Genomic DNA, 22,825 nt, shown 5'->3' on the forward strand with positions numbered 1-22,825 from the left:
TCCAATTAAAGCCAGAGCTTCCGGTGCCTACAACCAAGTATAATAGAGATGAACAAAAAGTAATTCTCCCATCTCCCTGACTCCTCATTGATCTGAGTTGGGAGATGAAGGTGTGTGTTAGGAAGAGGAGATTACAGGAGGGGAAGCAAAAGGTATAAGTAGTCCCTCACTTGATTTACAGAGTATCTCCTTCAGAAGAGCCACAGTTGTTCTAACAAGCTAATTTCTTAACAGCACAAGTGCAATCAGAAGACACTAAAACGCTATCTTTAATTATTAAAAATACTTTCAACCTACAACTGTATTCATGGAAAAAATAGATTTCAACAATAAGAGCAGCAACAGAATAACCACCAAAAGATTAAAAGGAATTATTTCATAAAGCAATCAAACCAGAAAGACATGAAGAAAAAAAAAAAAAAACAAAGAACAAAAGCACAAAATAAGATAGCAGCTATGAATACAGCTACACCAACTACAAAAAACATAAATGGGCTAAATACTACAGAAAAACTGTAAAGCAGAATTTTTTAATACAATATTAAGAGAAACATCAAAAATAAAGTTATTTGGGGTGCCTGAGTGGCTCATTCATTTAAGCATCTGCCTTTGGAGAAAAAAAAAAAAAAAAAGCATCTGCCTTTGGCTCTGGTCATGAACCAGGGTCCTGGGACTGAGCCCCACACTGGGCTCCCTGCTCAGCAAGGAGGCTGCTTTTCCCTCTCCCTCTGCTGCCGCTGCCCCTGCTGCTGTCCCAGCTGTGCTCTGTCTCTGTGTGTGTCTCTCTCTCAAATACATAAAATCGTTTAAAAAAAATTTTTAAATAAAGTTATTTACCTAGAAAAGCTAAAAATAACAGAATGGAAAAAGATACACCAGTCATATCTAGCCCAACAAAGGATGGTATAACTAAATTATAAGACAGAATAGGCTTTGAAAAAAAAAAAAAAGGCATTACTGGTGATTTTTAAGTTTTATTTATTTAATCTCTACACCCCACATGGGACTCAAACTCACTACCCCAAGATCAAGAGTCATGTGCTCTACCAACTGAATCAGCCAGGCACCTACTGGTAAATTTTTAAAGTAACAACATAATGATCAAAATTTCAATAAGCAAGGAAAATACGATCTAATTTTTTTATATATCTAATAACTAACATTCAAAATACATAAAAGCAAAATATAAAATTGCAATCATATCAAAGAAAGCAAGCATTTCAAACATCTATCTCAGTAGCTGATAAAATAAACAGACAAAAAGCAATCAGTATAGATATAGAAGATTTATATCCCTATCTATCAGATTAACAAGCTTGACCCAATGTAAAGGAAAAAACACATTATTCCAACAATGGTAGAGTTTGCCTTTTTTTTTTTCCCCTGGGTATACAAATATTGAGTCATGAAAAAAGTCTCACAAATTCTAAAGAACTGAAATCATACACCATTTCCTCTAAGCATAATACCATAAGCTAAGAAAAAAAAAAAGATAAATAGAAAAACTATAAGCACAGGCATTAAACGAGTAAGATACAGAAGAGCTATAGGATTTAAAAGTACAAAACATGTAATGGGATAAAAATAAGTCAAATATGAATATTTGCACAGAAATCAAACCAACATAAATCCTTGAAAGGTATTATAAATGGTATTTCACCAGTTCTTCCATACTGAATTCAGCAAAGCCAAACTCTGAAGCCTCCCCTGTGAAGTTACCTGCCACAGGAGGAGAGGAGATGCAACTTCACCCTTGCATGGAAAATGCCATGCTTTGTGCTTCTTATCCTACACCACATCTCTGAAAGCCGTCTGTCCCACTTGATACTAACTCAGGATCACTTCCTCATGCCATTCTCAAAGGTTCACTTTAAGACATATTAGGTAACTCCATCCTTACTTACTATGCCCTTTTGCATCTTACTGAATAGCATTCAAAACATTATAGAGAGTGGCTCTCTACTCCTCCCTGTTGGACAGATGGTCACATCTTCTGGTACAGTGCTAGCCACACTCCCAAGACACTTCACCTTCTGGTGAAGGCCAGAGTAAATGGATTTGGCAGTATTGGATGCCTGGTCACCAGGGCTGCTTTTAACTGGCAAAACAGATATTGTTCCAATTAGTGAACCCTCCCATTGACCTCAACTACATGGTCTACATGTTCCAGTAAAATTCCACCCACAGCAAATTCAATGGGATAGTCAAGGCTGAAACAGGAAACTTATCGTCAATGGAAAGCCCATCTCCATCTTCTAGGAGGAAGACCCAGCCAATATCAAATGGAGTGATGCTGGTGCTGGTTATGTTGTGGAGTCCACAGGAGTCTTCACCATCACGGAGAAGGCTGAGGCTCACTTGAAAGGTGGTGCCAAAAGGGTCATCATCCCTCCCCCTTCTACTGATGCCCCCAAGCTTGTGATGGGCATGAACCATGAGAAGTATGGCAATTCCCTGAAGATTGCCAGCAATGCTTCCTGCACCACCAAATGCTTAGCCCCTCTAGCCAATGTCATCCATGACAACTTTGACATCATGGAGAGATTCATGACTCCATGCCATCACTACTACCCAGAAGACCTTGGGAAGCTGTGGCATGATGGCCAAGGGGCTGCCCAGAGCATCATTCCTGCTTCTACTGGCACTGAAATAGCTATAGGCAAGGTCATCCTTGAGCTAAATGAGAAGCTCACGGACATGGCCTTCCATGTCCCCACCTCCAACCTGGTCCTCTATTAGTAGTGAGTACCCAGAAAGAACCTGACGTTGAAGCACACACATTTCTTAATAAGGAGATTAAAATTAAACTGTTAAAATTACAAAATCAGAAAATATAACCGTACATTTTAAATTTTTTTATCAAAAGCCAAGAATTTTAACTCCTTTTTCTCCTTGTTTTAGGTACCCTATTGTCTGAAAGATTTCAAAGATAATATATATGGCTAACATCTCTAGTACTTCTAATTCAATCCCAGTCTTTTCTAATTAAACACATAAACAATTTTACTACTAGTTTTCTTTGTTTAAAAAAGAGAGAGCGCGCTCTAATTAAAAAAAAAAAGAAAATGTAATTTTCTCCTAGGGGCACCTAGGTGGCTCAGTTGGTTAAGCATCTGCCTTCAAATCAAGTCATGATCCCAAGGTCCGGAGATCGAGCCCCACATCGGGCTCCTTGCTCAGTGGGGAGCCTGCTTCTCCCCCTCCCTCTGCCTGCCACTCCCTCTGCTTGTGCTTTGTCAAATAAATAAGTAAAATCTTTAAAAGAAAAAAAAAAGAAAAAGAAATTTCTTCTTAAACTAATTTTGTTACTTCAAAATTACTGAATAAGCTATTATTTAGAAATAATATAATAGGACAGCCAACATGCAGAAGAATGAAACTAGACCATTTGGGGGATGCCTGGCTTCTTCTCCCTCTTCCTCTGACCCTCCCCTCACTTGTGCTCTCTCTCTGCACTCTTTCTAATAAAGACTCAGAGGAGCCCAATTGAGAAGCTCATGGAAGACCATCAAGAACAACTACCCGCCTATATAAGAAATATCACCAGGTGGGGATGCCCAGACCTTAGCCAACACCAAACCACGAAAGAATAACACATTTGGATTGAAATTCACATCCTCTGGTCCCAGTTCAAGGCCTCTGAAAAGCCAGCCCCAATTCTGACAGATGTCAGTATCCCCTTAAATACCTCTTCTTCCATACTATCACACTCCATTTTCAACAGTCACACCAGATCTTCCTACTGTTTGGGGGATCCACCATATGTCTCCTACTCTCTAAATACTTGCCCTCTCTCCACCTAAGCTTTGATATCTGTAACAAGGACAAAAACCTCTGATTTGCATCTCTATCAACATTGTTAAAGTTACAGAAACTGTGTTCAGAAAATAGGCTGACTGTTCAGAAAACATTGTCATCATACCTTATGTAACTTTAAAAAAAGAAAACCTACTAAAAGCTATCTTGAACTCCTGACAATCTCCATGTAAGTCCGTAACTTCTCCCAAAGTGCATCCCACAACATGGCATAAGATAAGGTTGGTATGTGGGCAAATTACTTTGAAAATGTTGCATACACAATCTGCCCCACCCCCAAGTAGAGTCACAGTTACAAGCTCTGAAAAGCGCGCGCACACACACACACACACACACACATAAACACCTGTTCAACCTTGTTTAATCCAGTGTCTCAATATATTTGACTAGAAAATATTTTATTTTTATAACATAAGTATCTCATGGCAAAGCCAATTTTCTACACATAATGAACAAAAGAGTTTATAATTTAAAACTAAAGTTGGCTTCTAAGAAGTCTACATATCAAATTAAAATGAAGTAAAATCTGTACTGCTTTCTTCCCAATGCAGAAATTAAGAGAAAGAAAGAAAAGAGGTAAAAACCGGTTTTTACCAGGCCCATAAATCAACAAGACACATTACTAAGTTTTGATGCAGGGGAAAAAAAAATTCAGTAGGCAAAGCAAAACAACATCTCACTATATTTAAAACAACAGAAATAGCACAGCAATGTGAATATACTCAATACCACAGAACTATATACTTAGTGGTTAAAGTGGTTAAGTTTTATGTTACATGTATTTTACAAAAAAAAAAAAAAAAAAATTTTTTTTTTTTTAACATCCAAAGAGAAATAGGACAAACCGAATTCTTGACGATAAGGTAATGCAACTTCGTTATTTTAACAAAGAAAAAAGGGCAATTAAATCCCACCCACCTGAAAAAGTTTTAACCATCTCATAACCCTGGATCCAGGACAAATTTAAAACGAGAACTAGGGATTATCAATGAAATAGCAACAATGAAACGCTACATGTCAAAACTAATGAGATACAGCTAACATTAGAGGGAGAGAAAAATTAATAGCCTGAAATGTCTTAATGACTACACAATGAAACCAAAGCAAATGAAGTTACAAAAACAACAATAAAAGTCTGGTTCAAAGAACAAAGGATTAAAAAAAAAAAATCTCTCCTAAAAACTGAAGGCAGTATCTTAATTCATCTTTACCTTTCCTGTATCCAGCTAGTACATAATATATGTTTCATAAATGTCTCATAAAGAATGAGACCTACAGCTGAAAGAGTTAACTTAATAAATACATTAGCTGAATGTCACCAAGAATTCAAAAGAACCTGTTACTTTAATTCAGTTTTTTTAATTAAATGTGTCATTCTATTAGTCTTCTCATTGAGTAGGCCTTCCATTTTCTATTACTATGAACTAATTCTCTTCAAATTTATTTACAGATGTATTCTTAACACCCAAATAGGTGAACCTGAAGAGGTGAATGTAAAATACACAAGTAAAAGGAACAAAGATATATAAGAAACTCTTGAAAAAGAGGTTAGTAAGGGAAAACTCCCCATGTACTTAAAAAATCATTAAATAATATAAAGTATTAATTTGGATAGTATGGCACAGACAGATAATACACCAACAGAATCAAACAGAGTCCAAAAGACACTGATGTGACAGGGGACACTGCAGAGCAGTGGGGAGAGGGTACCCTTCTCATTAAATAATGCTGGGAGAGGGGCATTGGTGCCCCTTGGTGGCTCAGGGGTTGAGAGTCTGCCTTCGGCTCAGGGTGTGATCCCAGGTCCTGGGATCGAGTCCCACATCAGGCTCCTCACAGAGAGCCTGCTTCTCCCTCTGCCTATGTCTCTGCCTCTCTCTCTCTCAGTCTCTCATGAATAAATAAAATCTTAAAAAATAAATAATGCTGGGAGAACTTATTACCCATATATTTTTTAAGAATATATTTTAAGAAAATGAAAAGCCCAACCACAAATCACAAAATATCTGTAACACATATAAACAACAGAAGATTAATATCCAGATACATAAAAATTCCAGTGCATGGACTGCCATGACCTCTGCAATTTGTTCAAACAGTTCAGAAAATAGAGGAATAAGTAAATAATAAATGTATGTAACATGAATATATACAGCCATATTACAACCAAGGAGAAAAAAATGTTAAAAACTACTGAAACTGATGGAAATAAAGGTCATCATTATAGTTTTCTTTCCTTTTCTAATATTTCAAATATTTTATAACAATAAGGGAGGCAGTGTACCAAATTCCTATAAAGCAATGGGAAACAAAGACCAAAAAAAAAAAAGATAAATAGAAAAGGATGGTGATCCTATTAGTAATAACAAAAATGAATATTAACATTATTGAGAAAATAATTAATGTCCATGAAATTGACAAAAATTTAAAGTCTGACCATATTAAATGTTCAAGATGTAGGTTAAGGGGTACTCCCATACCCTACTCCTGGGAGTGTACTGATATACACATGTATCTGTGTGTACTGACACATATTGAAACAACATACTACACAGTAGCATAAATGAATGACTGTTTTCACAATGAGCATGTATCAATTTCAATTTAACTTTGGAGCAGAAGAATTAAGTCTCCACAGGATTTGGTGCCATTTATTTATATGAAGTTTAGCCTTAAGAACCAGTCAATGAAATATCTTGCAATACAGGGGCACCTGGGTAGCTCAGTTGGTTAAGAATCCAACTCTTGATTTCAGCTTAGATCACAATCTTGGGTCGACCTCCACGTTGGGCTGGGCATGGAGCCTGCTTAGGATTCTCTCTCTCCATCTCCCTCTGCCCCGTCCTCTCAAAAAGGAAACGGGGAAGGAAGGGAAGAAATATCTAGAAATACAAAGATGGAAACACAATAAAGAAAAACTTGGGAATGTTTATTATGAAGTCAGAATAGTGGTACTCCTTGAAAGAGCAAGCTACAATCCAAGAGAGACAAAGACCCCAGCCCCTTTTTTATTTTTTATTTTCAAGAAAGTGGGTATATCAAAGTGTGTGCTTTTAACCATACATATAAGCATACACATAAATTTCACGAAAAAAAGAACCTACATTCAGAAATACCAGTAGGTGCTGGGAAAAGTTTTCCTACCTGGAAAAAAATTTTTAATTTTTGAAGAGGCTTAAAAATCATTTACTTTCAACTATGTCCTAAATACATTAGACATATATGTTAAAGAACTGCTACAACTGAGTTATTTTTGTAAAGACAGAAACCCTTTTTTAGGGGGAATATAATCACCCCTAATTTATCTGTCCTACAGAAACAATGTTAGAGTTCAGGTTTCCCCCACTATCCAAAAGTAACGTGTTCCTGTGAAACCTTTCCTAAGCCCCAACCGGGTAAAGCAAAGAGCAATTACCATTAAGTTAAACAGTCAAGATTTTGAGCATTCCTAGACTCCAAAAATAACCTCTCCAGCTTCTCTGATACTTAGCACACATCTTGTTAACAGATGTAGAAAATATATCATGACAAAGCACAGTCACTCAAAGATATGACTGAAACCCATGGTGACTTGATGTTAAGATGCTAAGTATAGTAGTTCCAGGGGAAGGAAGGACCTTGGTAGGGGCAGGGGGAGGCTTGCCTGGGTAACAACTCACTGCAAAACAAACCCTGAATGCTATTTTTGCTTTTTGCCCTTTTTTGTAGAAGCAGAGATACTCTTCCCATTTCTTTCAATTAGAGAAAGGAAGTACTATGGGTCTTTTGTAAAAGTCAAGTGATGTAACGTGAACTTTTAAGAAGTGAGGGACACCTGTTTGTGCTGTCCAAGCACATACTTAACTGCCTTTCAGATATACAACAAAATTTTCATAAATTAGAGAGTCCTGGACTTCCCTCCCTCTTTATGAAAAATACACAAGACCTGTCATACATACAAAGGCAATAAAAGGTACACATGCTACTAAAATACAAAATAGAATTATTAAAAATAATTATTTAATAACAATATACATGGGACACCTGGGCGGCTCAGCAGTTAAGCATCTGCCTTTGGCTCAGGTCATGATCCTGGAGTCCTGGGATCGACTCCCACATCAGGCTTCCTGCATGGGGTCTGCTTCTCTCTCTGTGTCTCTCATGAATAAATAAATTTTTTAAATCTTTAAAAAATAATAATATACATGGAAAAAAACAAACAATATACATGGATAAAAGACATTCTTCTTCCTATTACATGTACAATGATAAACACAGGAGGGGACAGGAAGAAGATATTCAATCAAGGATACAACCGATGGTCTAGAATCAATCATCTTTTATTACACATTAAGCTAACTTCTAAAAATTAAAGTACAAAGTTTTTAAAATTTCTTTACACTGTTGAGAAAGTTTCTAGAAGACTCTTTTCTCCCTTGAGCTCCTGTATTTTGTTCTTTCACACTTAAATGCTTGACATCTTCCACTTTGTATCTTTATCTTATCTCCTACAATAGGTGAGATGTATGTATATATGAATAGTCACCTTCTTCATCTCTGTGCCCCCAAGTGTGCCTGGCTTGAGGCCTTGAATGATAAACTGAAACATGTCTTTTGACTACAGATAAACAGGCCTTAATTCTTGGATTATTGGTAAAGTACAATTTACCAGCTTTATTCATAGCCCATAATAACAGCTGACAACGCATTCAACCCTACAGGCTAGGAAGTGTTCAAACTTCATTTCTGGATCACTAGGGGGAAACCCTTGCAGAGCTCTTTTATACCTGGAACATCATTCCATTTCCATACCACGCAGCAAGTAATGAACTCAAAAGGAAGATGTTTATTGTGACATATTTTTTCATTCCTTAAGGAATGTCTTTTGCCTATGGCTTTGCCTTGGGTGAAACAATGTCAAATGGTTTAAAGCAAACAGAAATTGCAAACCTTTTAGGTCAGCTACTACATCCTTTACATAGTAACACACAGGAGCTACTTACACCAGTTGGTTAGTTAGCCAGCTGGCTGGTTTTCAGCATGAGAAAGACTGTGAATAAACCGGGGGGGGGGGGGGGGGGGGGGTAGTCACATAATAAATACCATTTAATATTAAAATGAATGGATACTAGTGGAAGCTTCCTGTTTCTGAACCACAAAATGGCAACCTGACAAGATAATCATGGGGCTTTGAGGCTCACAGAAAATCCTCTGCACACACCTTGCTCACTAAGCTGGTATATCAGTAAGTTTAGAAACAGGGGAGGATGAAGAATATGCTATTAAAAAGCTACTTATGTTTGTGTTTGCTATCATCTTTTAAAAGGCAAGACATTTAAAAAGTGAAGGAGAAAGCTACTTCATTTTTACACTTGCTCCATTGTAGGTCACTTGCTCATGGTGGCTTGTCGGGATTATTTAAATTCAGGAGCAATACTTGGTTGACAAGCTCCTGCACTGCTGCAGGCTACAAACCGCACACAGTGCCTGAAGGGTTATTACAATTGAGGGTGTCTACAGAGGACAACAAAGGAGCCTTACCCCTTCCCGAAGGCACCTCATTAGCACTGTGTACGCAGCCAAGGGAACAGCCCAGCATTCTCTAGGGTTCTTTTTTTTTTCTTCCTAAAACGAAGTGGAAGAGAAAGCAGTGAAGCTAATAGCACAAGATATTATTAACCCGTTCAAGAAAAAGACAGTTTCAAATACACAAACTACCTAAAACTTCTAAATATTCTATTTAAAGTATTACTACCTGACAATTCTGACCCAGTTAGGGGTCTTTTTACTACATTGTACATACAAAGTATTTCTCCTCTTTCTCATCATATTCTATGATGTTCATGAGACCCCCTCATCAAAAGCCAGACAAAAAGAAGTGAAAACTGACAATATGATCCAGTTGGTAGAGAAACTACTCTATTGATAATTTTAGATGATAATACAGATATTCCTACCTAAAAGGTAGTACATTATCTGAAATGATTTGAAAGCACAGAATACACAGCTCTGGGGAATATCTCAGGATAACCCATAAGTACAAGTGAAAGAGAGCATATTACCTAGTAGGACAAAATGCTAAATAAAAATAAGCAAATGTAATTAGCAGGTACACTGATTTTAATGATATTGGCAATGATTCTCTCACAGAAGAACCAAATTACAGTAATAACCACTAAAACCCTCCTGCAATGTATCAAATAAAATCAAAATATAAATCAGGTACCACACAGAAAGGTGAGAAAAATTAATCTCTTTACAGCAAAAGAAATTAGGTTTTGGCCATTGTTAAAGAAATATTTAAGACTGTCTAAATTTTAGAACTGGTACCTTAACTGATCCAAATGTTTTTTTCCACCTATGATGAGAATTATGGCCCATTAAAACCATGTCCTTGATTAATCACAGAATTCTACACACAGTCAGGGCCCCTGAGTGGATCAGTTGGCCAAGCATCTGCCTTCAGCTTAGGTCACAATCTCCGGGCGCTGGGATGGAGCCCCAGGTCAGGCTCCCTGCTCGGTGGGGAATCAACCTCTTCCCTCTCCCTCTGCCCCTCCCCCACTCATTCGCTTGCTAATAAAATCTTTTTAAAAATCCACACAGTAATAGTCTAGAAATTATCCCAAACTGCTGCTCCAGCTTAAAAATCACTAATTCAGCATTCAATTTCCAAGCACAATTTACCTCCCTCCCAGCTCACTTATTCAAAACTTCTATCACATTCTTTCTGTAATTTATCACCTACCCTCCCCCTCCAGCCACTTAAGACTCCCTAGAGTCTATTATTTAGTCACTCCAGCCAAAAGCCTGAACACTTTCCTCTCTGACATGCCCTTTTCCATTCTCGGAGTAAACCAACCCTGGGGGGCGCCAGTGGCTTGTTTTCTCTAGGCATGTGCTCAGGCAGCTGGGCTCACAGAGAGACCATGAATGACTCAGGATCACCAAGTCCAGGGACCCTCAATACCACTCTGCAGCCTCCCATTCCTCTATGACCAATTCCCTGTTCGAAAGGACAACTTCGCACCTATAATCCTCTCAGCACTGAACCTACCTTCCTCCTCCTCTGAGATCATGGAAGTCCTAAGAACGGAGCTCCCAGCATTCCTACACCTGAACCCATCTGCTGATTACCCTCAGTGGTTATAACCAGAGAGGCTCCTCCACCCCTTCTATGTGGGCTCAGGATCCCATTCCCAACCTGCATCCTTCAGGGTCATTAGGTTAGGGACTATTCTGTACCACCCCTACGTATTCAAAGCCCACTGGGCCCTTTCATTTCCATTAGAATAGGCTAACTATCCCCATCTTCCAAACAGGGGCCTTACAGCCTCCACAATTTTACACCAACATTCTGGCTTCGTGTCACCTCTCCCAGCTTCCTCATCTCCTGCTAAACCCTCAGCACAGTCCAGCATGCCTTCTGACTCAATTCAAAGTTAAGTAAATAAGTACATAAAAGAACTCTTGTTGAGATGCCTGGGTGGCTTAGTGGTTGAGCATCTGCCTTTGACTTAGGTCATGATCCCAGGGTTCTGGGATCAAGTCCTACATGTCTCTGCCTTTCTGTGTGTGTCTCTCATGAAAAAATAATTAAAGTCTTTAAAAAAAAAAAAAGAAAGAAAAAGAAAAAAGAGCTCTTGTTGAGTTTCCAGTGACTTCCATGTCACTCAACCCAGCAGGCTCATTTCCATACTCTTTCAGGGACCATAAAATATATTCGGCCTCTTGCTTTCTCTTCCCTGAAACACCCTCTTCTCACTCCTAACTTTGCTCCTACTTTGCTTACTCCCATTCAGGTTCAGAATCTTTTCTTATCATTCTCCAGTGTATTTGCCACCTTTAAACCAGAGTCATCTTTTTTGGCATTTAAACCAGATGACATCATTACCCTTTTTTTCTCTTTTAATAAATTTATTTTTTATTGATATTCAATTTGTCAACGTACAGAATAACACCCAAAAAAAAAAAAAAAGAGTAACATCCAGTGCTCATCCCGTCAAGTGCCCACCTCAGTGCCCGCTACCCAGTCACCCCCCTCCACTCCCCTTCCACCACCCCTAGTTCTTTTCCCAGAGTTAGGAGTCTTTCATGCTCTGTCTCCCTTTCTGATATTTCCCACTTATTTTTTCTCCTTTCTCCTTTATTTCCTTTCACTATTTTTTATATTCCCCAAATGAATGAGACCATATAATGTTTGTCCTTCTTCAATTGACTTATTTCACTCAGCATAATACCCTCCAGTTCCATCCACGTTGAAGCAAAAGGTGGGTATTTGCCGTTTCTAATGGCTGAGTAATATTCCATTGTATACATAAACCATATCTTCTTTATCCATTCATCATTACCCTTCTTGAGAGCCGTTGTGACTTCCCCTTTCTCACAGCATCAAGACAAAGACATCTGACTGACTCAGTCAAGGAGTCTTTCCTGGGGTCATGATCTTGGGGTCCTGGGATTGAGCCCCGCCCCCTTGCTCACTTCCGTCTCATCCCCCTGGTCTTAGTGCTGGGTAACACATTATAAAAGCACCTGCGAAGTACCAGGAATTCTTCTAAACAATGGCCACAGAGCCTTGAGTAAGACAAATATTCTGCTTGAATCATGCTTAGTGGAGAAACAAGAGGAAGAGGAGTGGAAGGGAAGGGAGAAAGAGAAGTAGGTAGAGGAGGAGGAGGAGGAGGAGCAGCAGCAAACAAGACAAGTCAGTCCAGATGGTGAGGACTGCTATAAAGAAAGCCAGAGCAGAGGAAGGAGCTAGAGGAAGGCCACAGACAGGGTGGCTCCCTCTCATACTGCACTGTGCAGTATGAGAGGGAGGAGGAATGTCAGTGTGGTGCGAAGAGGCAGAAGGCAGAACAGCAGTGAGACCTGAGGTCACGTAGGCACTGGGACAACAGCCCACAAGGCCAACGATGCAAGTGATGGGATTTGGCTGTGACCAAAGCAAGACAAGAAGCAATGGAGGGCTCTGATGAAGGACACTGTACTCTCTGTAATGGACACAAGAATAAAGCAAGGAGACCATCACAACAGTCCAGGTGAAAGATCATTAACAGCTAGACAAAAAAAAAAAAAAAAAAAGCAGAATAGAAATAACTGGGCTCAAGGTAGGAGGTATCCTCGATTAAAAAAAAAAAGAAATACATAAACTGTAGTATGTTGCCTCCTAATGTCCTCTGTAGAATCTACTCTGGTCTTCCATCCTCAAACTTGTCACCTTTGCACTATTTGCACAAAGAGAACCAATAGGACAGGGCTTTGCACTATTTGCACAAAGAGAACCAATAGGACAGGGCTTAGGTCTCTGTATTATACATAGTATATATTATCCCTTCAGGTCAGCACTGATCTGAGATCTTAAGGTTCACATATATCCAAAGGGACAATTCCACAAAAGCCCTCATCTTATGAAAAGTTATTGATTTTTTGGATCCAGGGATATAACTTCCTTTTCTAGTTTGCTATCCTAAGTTGTAGTCAAATGCCACAAATCATCCCTTTATTAAAGTAGCCTTAGTTTATATCAATTAAAGCACATACCAAAGAAAACAATTCTCTAGATCTACTTTTTAAAACAAATAGAAATAGGATTCTGTATGATTCCATTTATAAGATTTTAGAAAATGCAAACTAATCCATATGACAGAAAGTGAATCAGTGTTTGCCTGGGAGCAGAAAGAGGGACGGGAGGGAAAGATTACCAAGTGTGTGGAGAAACATGTAGGGATGCAATTAGAACAATTATTTACCAGGGAATAAGGCACATAGGGAACAAAAATAGGAAAGCCACAGTCCCCCATATACCCTTCTTGACTTCCTAGTTTTCTAGCTTCCTGAATGTGTAGTCTCTTCAAAATATAAAACTACCTAAGAACAAATTCATACAAAACTAGATGTACAAAAGTTTTATGAACAGAATGAACTAACTCAAATGAAAGTATTTCTTAAAATAGAAATATATAGAAATACCATTTTTGTGCACTGGAGGACAAAACACCAACAATATACTGATACTTTCCTAATTGACACTTTGCTCTTCCTCCATGCACATGCTAATAATTATTTTGTTCAGTAGAATTCCAAATATGCAGAAGACTCAAAATTATCGAGGTAACAGTACCTCCCAATTTGATCTGCATAGATCAATGCAATTTTTTAAATGATTTGCGGAATTGGGCAAGCTGATTCCAACATGCAAAGGGCCAAGAATAGCCAAGACAATAATGGGGGGAAAAAAAAGAGGACAGTTTGCTGTATCAGCTACCATTATTAATTGTGGAGCTAAATGATTTTAAATACTGATGTTTTATAATAATTATGATAATTGCCTTAAAATGATGATTGCCTAGGAAGTCAGCTAAGCTTCGATACTAAGGATACTCAGATTACACAACATTTGAGCAAAATCTCAGGTTATACAATATTTGAACAAGATCTAGGACCCAAAACATCACAAATGTAGTGAGAGAACTTCCTGATCAACTACTACTTACCAGTACTTCCTTAAAACTCAGTATTACCGGGGATCCCTGGGTGGTGCAGCAGTTTAATGCCTGCCTTTGGCCCAGGGCACAATCCTGGAGACCCGGGATCGAATCCCACGTCAGGCTCCTGGGTCCATGGAGCCTGCTTCTCCCTCTGCCTGTGTCTCTGCCTCTCTCTCTCTCTCTCTCTCTCTCTCTCTCTCTCTCTGTGTGACTATCATAAATAAATAAAAATTAAAAAAAAAAAACTCAGTATTACCAATGTTTATAGCAGCAATGCACACAAGAGCCAAAACATGGAAAGAACCCAAGTATCCATTGACAGATGAATAGATAAAAAAGATGTAGTATACATATACAATGGAATATTACTCAGCCATGAAAAAGAATGAAGTCTTGCCATTTGCAATGACATGGATGAAACCAGAAGGTATTATGCTAAGTGAAATAAGTCAGAAAGATAAACACCATATAATTTCACTCATATGTGGGATTTAAGAAACAAAACACATGAACATAGAAGAAGAAAAGGAAAAAAAAAGATGAAAATTGAGAGAAACTATAAGAGAAGCTCAACTCTAGGAAACAAACTGAGGGTTGCTGGAGGGGAGGTGAGTGAAGGGAAAGGATAATTGGGTGCTGGGCAATAAGGAGGGCACTTGAAGTCATGAGCAGTGGTTGTTGTATCCAATTGATGAGTCACTAAATTCTACCTCTGAAATTAATTTTTAAAAAAACAAACCCTCAGTATCAAATATCTTATAATTTATCATTATCAACATTCATAAAAACACTAATGAAACATTAATTTTTCTTTGTTGAATTTGATAGCACCTCATATTGTAACTTAAGAAATAAGTTAAATTCTATAGTCACAAACTCTCATGGACAAGTTGAGCTCTATTTGCACAAAGCAGTATTTTTAACTGAAATGAAGCTTTTATACTCAGAAAACCAATGGCCTCATCTTCAAAGAGTCAAAGATGGCAGCAACCTAAAAAAAAGTAGTTTGAGGGACATTTGGTCGATTGGTTTTAAAATATGGTGTGAGAATTTCCTATACTTTGTGGAATGCACTGGGAGAGGGACCATGGCAGACAAGGAGACAGACAGACACTGAAAGCCTTTCTCTTTCAAAGGTAAAATTTCCCCAAGGTTCATTAGGTATGCTCTAAGGGACAAAGTCAAAACAACTTTTATAGGACATTAACACTTGTCAGCCAGAATATGTCAGAACACATCAAACAGCAGTAGAGTTCCTCAGATGGTCTCACCTGGGTGGCTACAAGGTAGATCAGCTCCCCAAGCGTTGGTAAGAGGCACTGTTTTAGTTTGCTATTCCTGAAGTTTTCCCTAATTAATTCAGTTAAGACAGTAATTGCCTGAAAAGGAAAAAAGGTGTATTAGTTCACATGTATTTCTCAGATCTTTAACCTGTATGTAAAAGACCTGACACTCTACAAAATTTGCCCTCCATTTTTAAGAACTAGTGTCCAAATTATTTTCAAAATATGAGACTTATTCCTGAAAAAAATTAGTAACTATCCCAGATGAAGGTAAAAATATTTTCAGTAAAAGAAGGCACATACATATAGCACTTTTCAGTTACCAAGCACTCTCACTGTATTGCTGATCCTACAAGGCAACTATTGCTCCATCTCTAAAGACAGGAAAGGGAGGCTGAAAGACAAACAGCAGGTCTCTATCCAGTTCACTTGGACAGCCAAGATCTGAGCACAGATTTTACTAGGCTAGAGCCTACCATCCTCCAGCACACCCCAGTTTGAAAAATTCTTACACTGCATGAAATTTTTAAATGATTCTTCTAAAAATCTGAGAGAAGGAAATGTTATACCAAAGTTTTGAGATAATCCACTTTGAAATTCAGCAGGATATTTTATCAGATCCAGTTAAGTTCATGGGAGTCATGCTAAGAAAATCACATACATATGCTCATTGCCAGAATTCATACACCAGAACACAAATTAGTCAAATCACAGTGTGACCATAAAGTAGAATAAGGTAGATTCAAAATGATACATGTAGAATGGCCCCATTCTGAGATGGAAAAAAATGTATATAAAATAGTGCACCCTAAACAGTGTGATTCAAAGTACAGTGCACAGATAAAACTGTTTCTCACTGTCAACAAAGATTTAAGTACAGAAACTGAAAGTAAGCATTTAAAAACTTCCAGAAGAATTTGACAATGCCACAACTTCCAAGCACGTGATCATGGGCCTCACTCTGTAAACAAGATTGTGGATGAGTTGGACCTGCATGTGGGATTACTGCACAATAGCCATGCACTGGAGGAACACTTGTTGATGTGGTATTTTTAAAACAGTTTTATTAAGTTATAACTGACACAGAATAAATCACATATATTTAAAATGTACAATTAGGTACATCTAACATATGTATACATCTATGAAATCACCACCGCAGACAAGATAATAGCTCCACATGTTACCTCAAGTTCCCTTGGTAATCCCTCCATTTTGCTCCCTTTCTTCCTTTCCCTGGACAGCTATTGATTTACTTTCTGTTATTAATTCACATTTTCTAGAGTTCATGTAAATGGGATCATATACGATGTATTCTTTTTGCTCTTGCTCTGTTCACTTAGCATAATGCTTTGGGGAGTTACCCATGTTGTAGCATATATCGATAGTTAGTTCTTTTTATTATTGAGCAGTAGTCCCCTGAACAGATATATTGCAATGAGTATCCCCCACCACTTACTGCCTCACACAGAATGAACCCCCTATGTGAAGTGAGTGAGAAGGAAAGGGAAACATGTAAAATCACATTAGTGCTTGCACCAGGTCACTTCTACAGTCTTCCTTTTCCTTGACCTTAACTAATCATACACTAGCATTACATCAAATTATCTGATATTAACAATATTCAGACTTTGGGGGGTTTTATTTTGTAACCTACAAAAAACAGCAATTCATTACCAGCATACCTACCCCAAAGGAATGCTAGAGGAAGCATTCCAAAGAGAAAAATGATAGAGGAAAGAACCTTGGAATTATCAAGAAGGAAACAAGAACATGAGAAGCAAAAATATAAGTAAATATAACAGGCTTTTCTTCTCTTTTTAGGTTTCCTAAACTATGTTTGTTGGTTGAAGCAAATATTATAATAATGTCTGCTTTGGCTCTAAATATTTAGAGGACATATTTACAATTATTTAAAAATGAGGGAAATTGGGGCAGCCTGGGTGGCTCAGTGGTTTAGCACCACCTTCTGCCCAGAGCGTGATCCTGGAGACCCGGGATCAAGTCCCCACCGGGCTCCCCGCATGGAGCCTGCTTCTCCCTCTGCCTGTGTGTCTCTGCCTCTCTCACTCTCTGTCTCTCTTATGAATAAATAAATATTTTTTTAAAATGAGGAAAATTAAAAGGTTGAAAAGGAGGTAAGTTTTCTATACTTCACTTAAACTGGTAAAACAACAGATACGCAAAAGTCTACACATATATATGTATGTTGTATATCTAATATCTAGAACCAGTAAAATCTATACAGATACACTCAAATACTATAAAAAAATCAAAATTATAAAAAATGTTCAGTAATTCCTATAAAAGTAAAAATGAAAAATAGCAAGAAGAAGAGCAAAATGGTAGACTTAGTATCAAATATATAATTATATTAAATGTAAATGGTCTAAATACAACAATTTAAAGAGTTCATTTAAAATATCACCCAACTTTATGCTATCTACAAGAAATATCAAAGATGGTGATATAGACAAATTGAAAGCAAATATATATGTTTGTGTGTGTGTATATATACACATATATATACAGCAGTAATCAAAGCAAAAGAGGAATGGCTATGTTAATATCACACAACAGATTTCAGAGCAAAGAAAATCACCGGAGACCAAGAGAAATATTACATAATAATAAAAGAGACAGGGATCCCTGGGTGGCGCAGCGGTTTGGTGCCTGCCTTTGGCCCAGGGCGCGATCCTGGAGACCCGGGATCGAATCCCACGTCAGGCTCCCGGTGCATGGAGCCTGCTTCTCCCTCTGCCTGTGTCTCTGCCTCTCTCTCTCTCTGTAACTATCATAAATAAATAAAAATTAAAAAAAAAATAAAAATATAAAAAAAAAATAAATAAAATAAAAGAGACAATCCACCAATGAAATATACCAATCCTAAATGTGCATGTACCAAACAGTTGTAAAATATGTGAACCAAAAACTGACAAAGTTATAAAAAGAAATGAACCTCGAATTATACTTGTAGACTCCAACATCTTCCTCTCAATAATTGATAAAACAAGTGGGCAAAAAACAAGACATATCAAAAGGACATTACACATACAAATTTGGCAACTTAGACAAAATGGGCCAACCCCTTGGAAAACACAGACTATCACAATTCACTCAATATGAAATAGAAAGCTATTTGCAAATGACATGATTGTCTTTACAGAAAATACCAAAAAATCTACAGAAACAAACTCCTTACAACTTATGAGGCTAGCAAGGTGACAGGATAAAATATTAGCATTCAAAAACTAACTGCATTTTTTCATATAAGTAATGAACACATGGAAACTTAAATTAAAAATGCCATTTACAATCACTGCAAATGTTAAATGGTATAAGTCTAATAAAACATGTATAGGAACTATATGCTAAAACCACACAATATTGTTTAAAAGAAATCAAAGAAGATCTAAATAAATGGAAAAATGAATTTGTGTGCATGTGTATGTGTGTGTTGTATTTTCTGTAATTATGATGTACTGACATCTTAAAAAAATCTTTCTGACTGGGGAGAAACTGGCCTTCCCAAGGGTAGCCAATTCTTAGAGACATCAAAGACCCAAATAATTATCTCTTTGATATGCAAACTAGCCAATCCCCTATCTGGCCCATACACTCCAAGAGGTAATATTCTTCTGCCTTCATCATCTCAAAGCCAGTTACCATCCAACTAGAGACTACCCCTATATCCCAAAGCCTGCTGAAGTCAATCAAACAACCCAATACTAAACTATTTACCCTTCCCTTGTCTTCCTTTGCCTTTCCTGTGGAAACCCCAATAAAGGCAACGGCTTAGGCATTCCCCTTGCTGCTATCTTCTGCCTCCTAATCACTGTGTTATTCTTCCATGTGGCCCTGTATGGCACACCCTGCCTGTCTCTAGGACCTGTGAGTATAATAAACTTTGTTTTCCTGAGCCTCCCCTCTGTCTCCTCTGGTGGCCAGTCCTGATTGACCATCTTCTAAACAAATACAAAACAAGAGATATACCATGTGCAGAGAGAGGAAGACAACATAGTAAAGATGTCAATTTTCCCCAATCTGATAGCCCAGTTTAATGCAATTCCTATCAAAATCCCAGCAAAATTTTTTGTAGCTATCAACAAGATTATTCTAAAATTTATGTGGAAAGGCAAAAGAATTAGAATAGCCAAAACAATTTTGAAAAAGAAAAGTGGTTGAAATTATTCTACCTGATTTCAACACTTATTATATAGATATGTAATCAAAACTGTGTGGCACTGTCAAAGAGACAGACATATTGATCAATGGAACAGAGAATCCAAAAAACAGCTCCACACAAGTAGAGCCTAGTATTTTTTAACAAGGGTACAAAGGCAATCCAATGGAGGAAAGTCAGCCTTTTCAACAAATGATGCTGGAGCAACTGGCTATACAAAAGACAAAGAAAAAGTAAGCCTCGACCTAAGTCTAACACTTTATACAAAACATTAACTTAAAATAGACCATGAATTCAAATGTAAAACATGAAACTATAAAACTGGGGGGTGGGAGGGAGAATGGGAATAGGATGTAGGTAAAACAGTAGACTTGACACCAAAAGCACAGAGACGCTGTATCAAACAAGATGTGCAGTTGACAAATAAGCACAGGAAAATATGTTCAATATGATAAGCAATTTGGGAAATGCAAATTAAAACCATAATGGGAGATCACTATACACTTTTCAGAAGGGCAAATGCACAAAATAGTGACAACACCAATTGCTGCTGAGGATGGAAAGTAACTAGAGCACTCATACAGTGCTGGTAGGCTACAAAATGGTATAGCCACTCTGGAAAATAGGGTAGCAGTTCCTGGGGGGGGAAAAAAAAAAACTCAACTAAACATATGATTACCCAGAAAACTGTACCCCTGGCCATATATCCCAGAAAAACTATGACTTGGTGATAAGTTTACTCTTTACCTAACTTCAGATCTTAGGAACTTATCCCACAGAAATGAAGACTTTAATCCACACAAAAACCTGCACATCAATGTGCAGCTTTACAAATAATTGTTAACACTTGGAATGACCCAGGTATCTTTCAATGGGTAAATGGGGTTAAATAAACTGTGATACAACTGATAACATGGAATACCAATAAGCAAAAAAAAAAAGGAACTGACACAAGCAACATCCTAGATAAATCTCCAAAGAATTATGTTAAATTTTAGAAGTCGGTCCCAAAAGGTTCCATACCATATGATTGCATTTATGCATTCTCAAAATTACACGAGTATAGAAATAGAGTAAATTACTGGTTGTCAGTGGTTGGGGTGGGAATGAGACATGTGATACAGCAAATATGTGTGGTTATAAAACAGCAAGATGAGGGATCCCTGGAGATGAAACTGTTTTGTTTCTTAACTGTTTCAATGCCAATATCCTGACTGTAATATTGTAACACTGTTCTCCAAGATGTTACCATTGTGAAAAACTGGATGAAGTATACATCCATAGCATTCTGTATTATTTTTTATAACTGCATACGATCTAAAATAATCTCAAAATAAATGGTTTAATTCTTTTAAAAAGTCAACCTTATACTAAATGTGAAACCTGGATCCCACTCTCTACTTCACAAAGTTAGTGGCAGGGATTTATAATATTTCTCCATTTTATAATCCACTGGCATTTTTTATCAGTAAGTATCACTTGAAATTAAAAACATTTCAACACTGCAAATCTTTAAAAGAGATAAAACTGTCTGAACTGCCTGCAGCATAACAGAAATTGCTTCAGCCCTTGGTGTCTTGTAAACAGGCACACATCATATAATCTACCCTAGTAATACCACAGCAACCTGACATGTCTCTTGCAAAAGCTAACTTTGGATAGCACTAAACAGTACACAACAGATAATGTTTTTTGAGATTTTTCCACTTGCTATTTTTAAATTTCGAAAGAAATTTTAATATTAAAAAGGAAAAGCATAAGATTAATAAACAAAGATGCCACATAAATGACAAACACCAAGAAGAAAAGTTTTTGTTGACCTAGGTACAAGGACATTGGAAAATGCTGATATGAAACAGAACAAAAAAGTTAAAAATACATTTGTTTAGTTCATCGAACTCAAAAATCCAAATAATGTGTAGATACTGTTCTTATGCATATTTTCCTGTATTCTGTAAACACTGAAACTAAGAGAGCTAAAAATACTGGGCATCAGAGTGGCTCACTGGGGTTAAGGGTCAACTCCTGATTTCAGTTCAGGTCATTACCTTATGAGATTGGGCCCTGGGTCAGGCTCCATGCTTAAGATTCTCTCTCTCTCTCCCTCTGCCCCTTTCCCCCACCCCCACCACAAACACATGCTATCTCTCTTTTAAAAAAAATTTTTTTAAGAAAAAGAAAAATAAGATATTCAAATATTATGCTACTATTACATTCATTTTTTAAAAAACCTAAGAAAAATGAGGAGATGAAAGGAGTCTTATTTCCAGTATCATTATGCTTTTAGCATATCTACACCATCATTAATGGAAACTATCTTTCTGCAACCACAGGCATGATTGGTTGACCACTACAAATAATAACTTAAGATTATACTAGTTCCTAAACTACTTTGAAATCCAAACCTATTTTATACCTACTTTGACAAGGTGGAATAAGGCCTCTTTTGGCTTTATTCTGAAGTCACCTGGTTGAATTAAATGGTCAAATGTGTGTCACTCTTACCTACCCTGGACTGAGTCTCTTAGGTCAAAGGCAAAAAGACAGGAAGATGAATTAAGAATACCAAAGCATGGAAGTTCTACAGTTATAAAATATTCTGACACTTGCACAGTAATAAATTTACTTGCTCCTGACTCTCAAAATAGTTCGTAAATGTTTCTATTCAAGGGTATACAATTAACAACTACAAAAAGAAACTGAAACTCCAGATCCAGAAAATATCTAGCATTTCCTATTTGGTCAGCATTTTTAAGCCAAAGAGACCTCTTTTTTAAGTCCTACGTAACTACTCCTAGTGGGAGATACAGCAACAGTCATCCTAACAACTATAACATAATCTTTTAAATTAGATATTGTTTAGCATTCTCCCCTGACCTTTGAAGTAAGAGGTATCCCCAACATTTCAGGAGAACAGAGAATTCTAATTGATACCAATCTGCCCAGGCTGTTTTTTTTTTTTTTCCTTAGAACCCTGCTTTCAATGTCCTGAACATAGCTAGGGTAGCATAAAGTAAGAACATGATAAGCCTCATAGTCCTTTCTTAAATATTATTCATATTAAATCTTAG

The 22,825-nt window shown here is 37.4% G+C and overlaps 1 protein-coding gene across 4 annotated transcripts in view; it reads right to left on the bottom strand.

The window, feature by feature from the left end:
- Positions 1-22,825, bottom strand: part of ULK4 (unc-51 like kinase 4) — a 603,320-nt gene that overhangs the window by 469,767 nt on the left and 110,728 nt on the right. For all 4 annotated transcript variants that reach the window (XM_038570533.1, XM_038570534.1, XM_038570535.1 and 1 more), the window contains 2 exons: positions 15,560-15,667; positions 9,337-9,420 (listed from right to left, as the gene is read on the bottom strand). In XM_038570533.1, coding sequence (XP_038426461.1) covers positions 9,337-9,420; positions 15,560-15,667 — 192 coding nt within the window. The remainder of the gene's footprint in view (positions 1-9,336; positions 9,421-15,559; positions 15,668-22,825) is intronic.

The sequence above is a fragment of the Canis lupus genome, chromosome 23, assembly GCF_011100685.1.
Source record: "Canis lupus familiaris isolate Mischka breed German Shepherd chromosome 23, alternate assembly UU_Cfam_GSD_1.0, whole genome shotgun sequence".
In the NCBI taxonomy this organism is placed as follows: domain Eukaryota; kingdom Metazoa; phylum Chordata; class Mammalia; order Carnivora; family Canidae; genus Canis; species Canis lupus.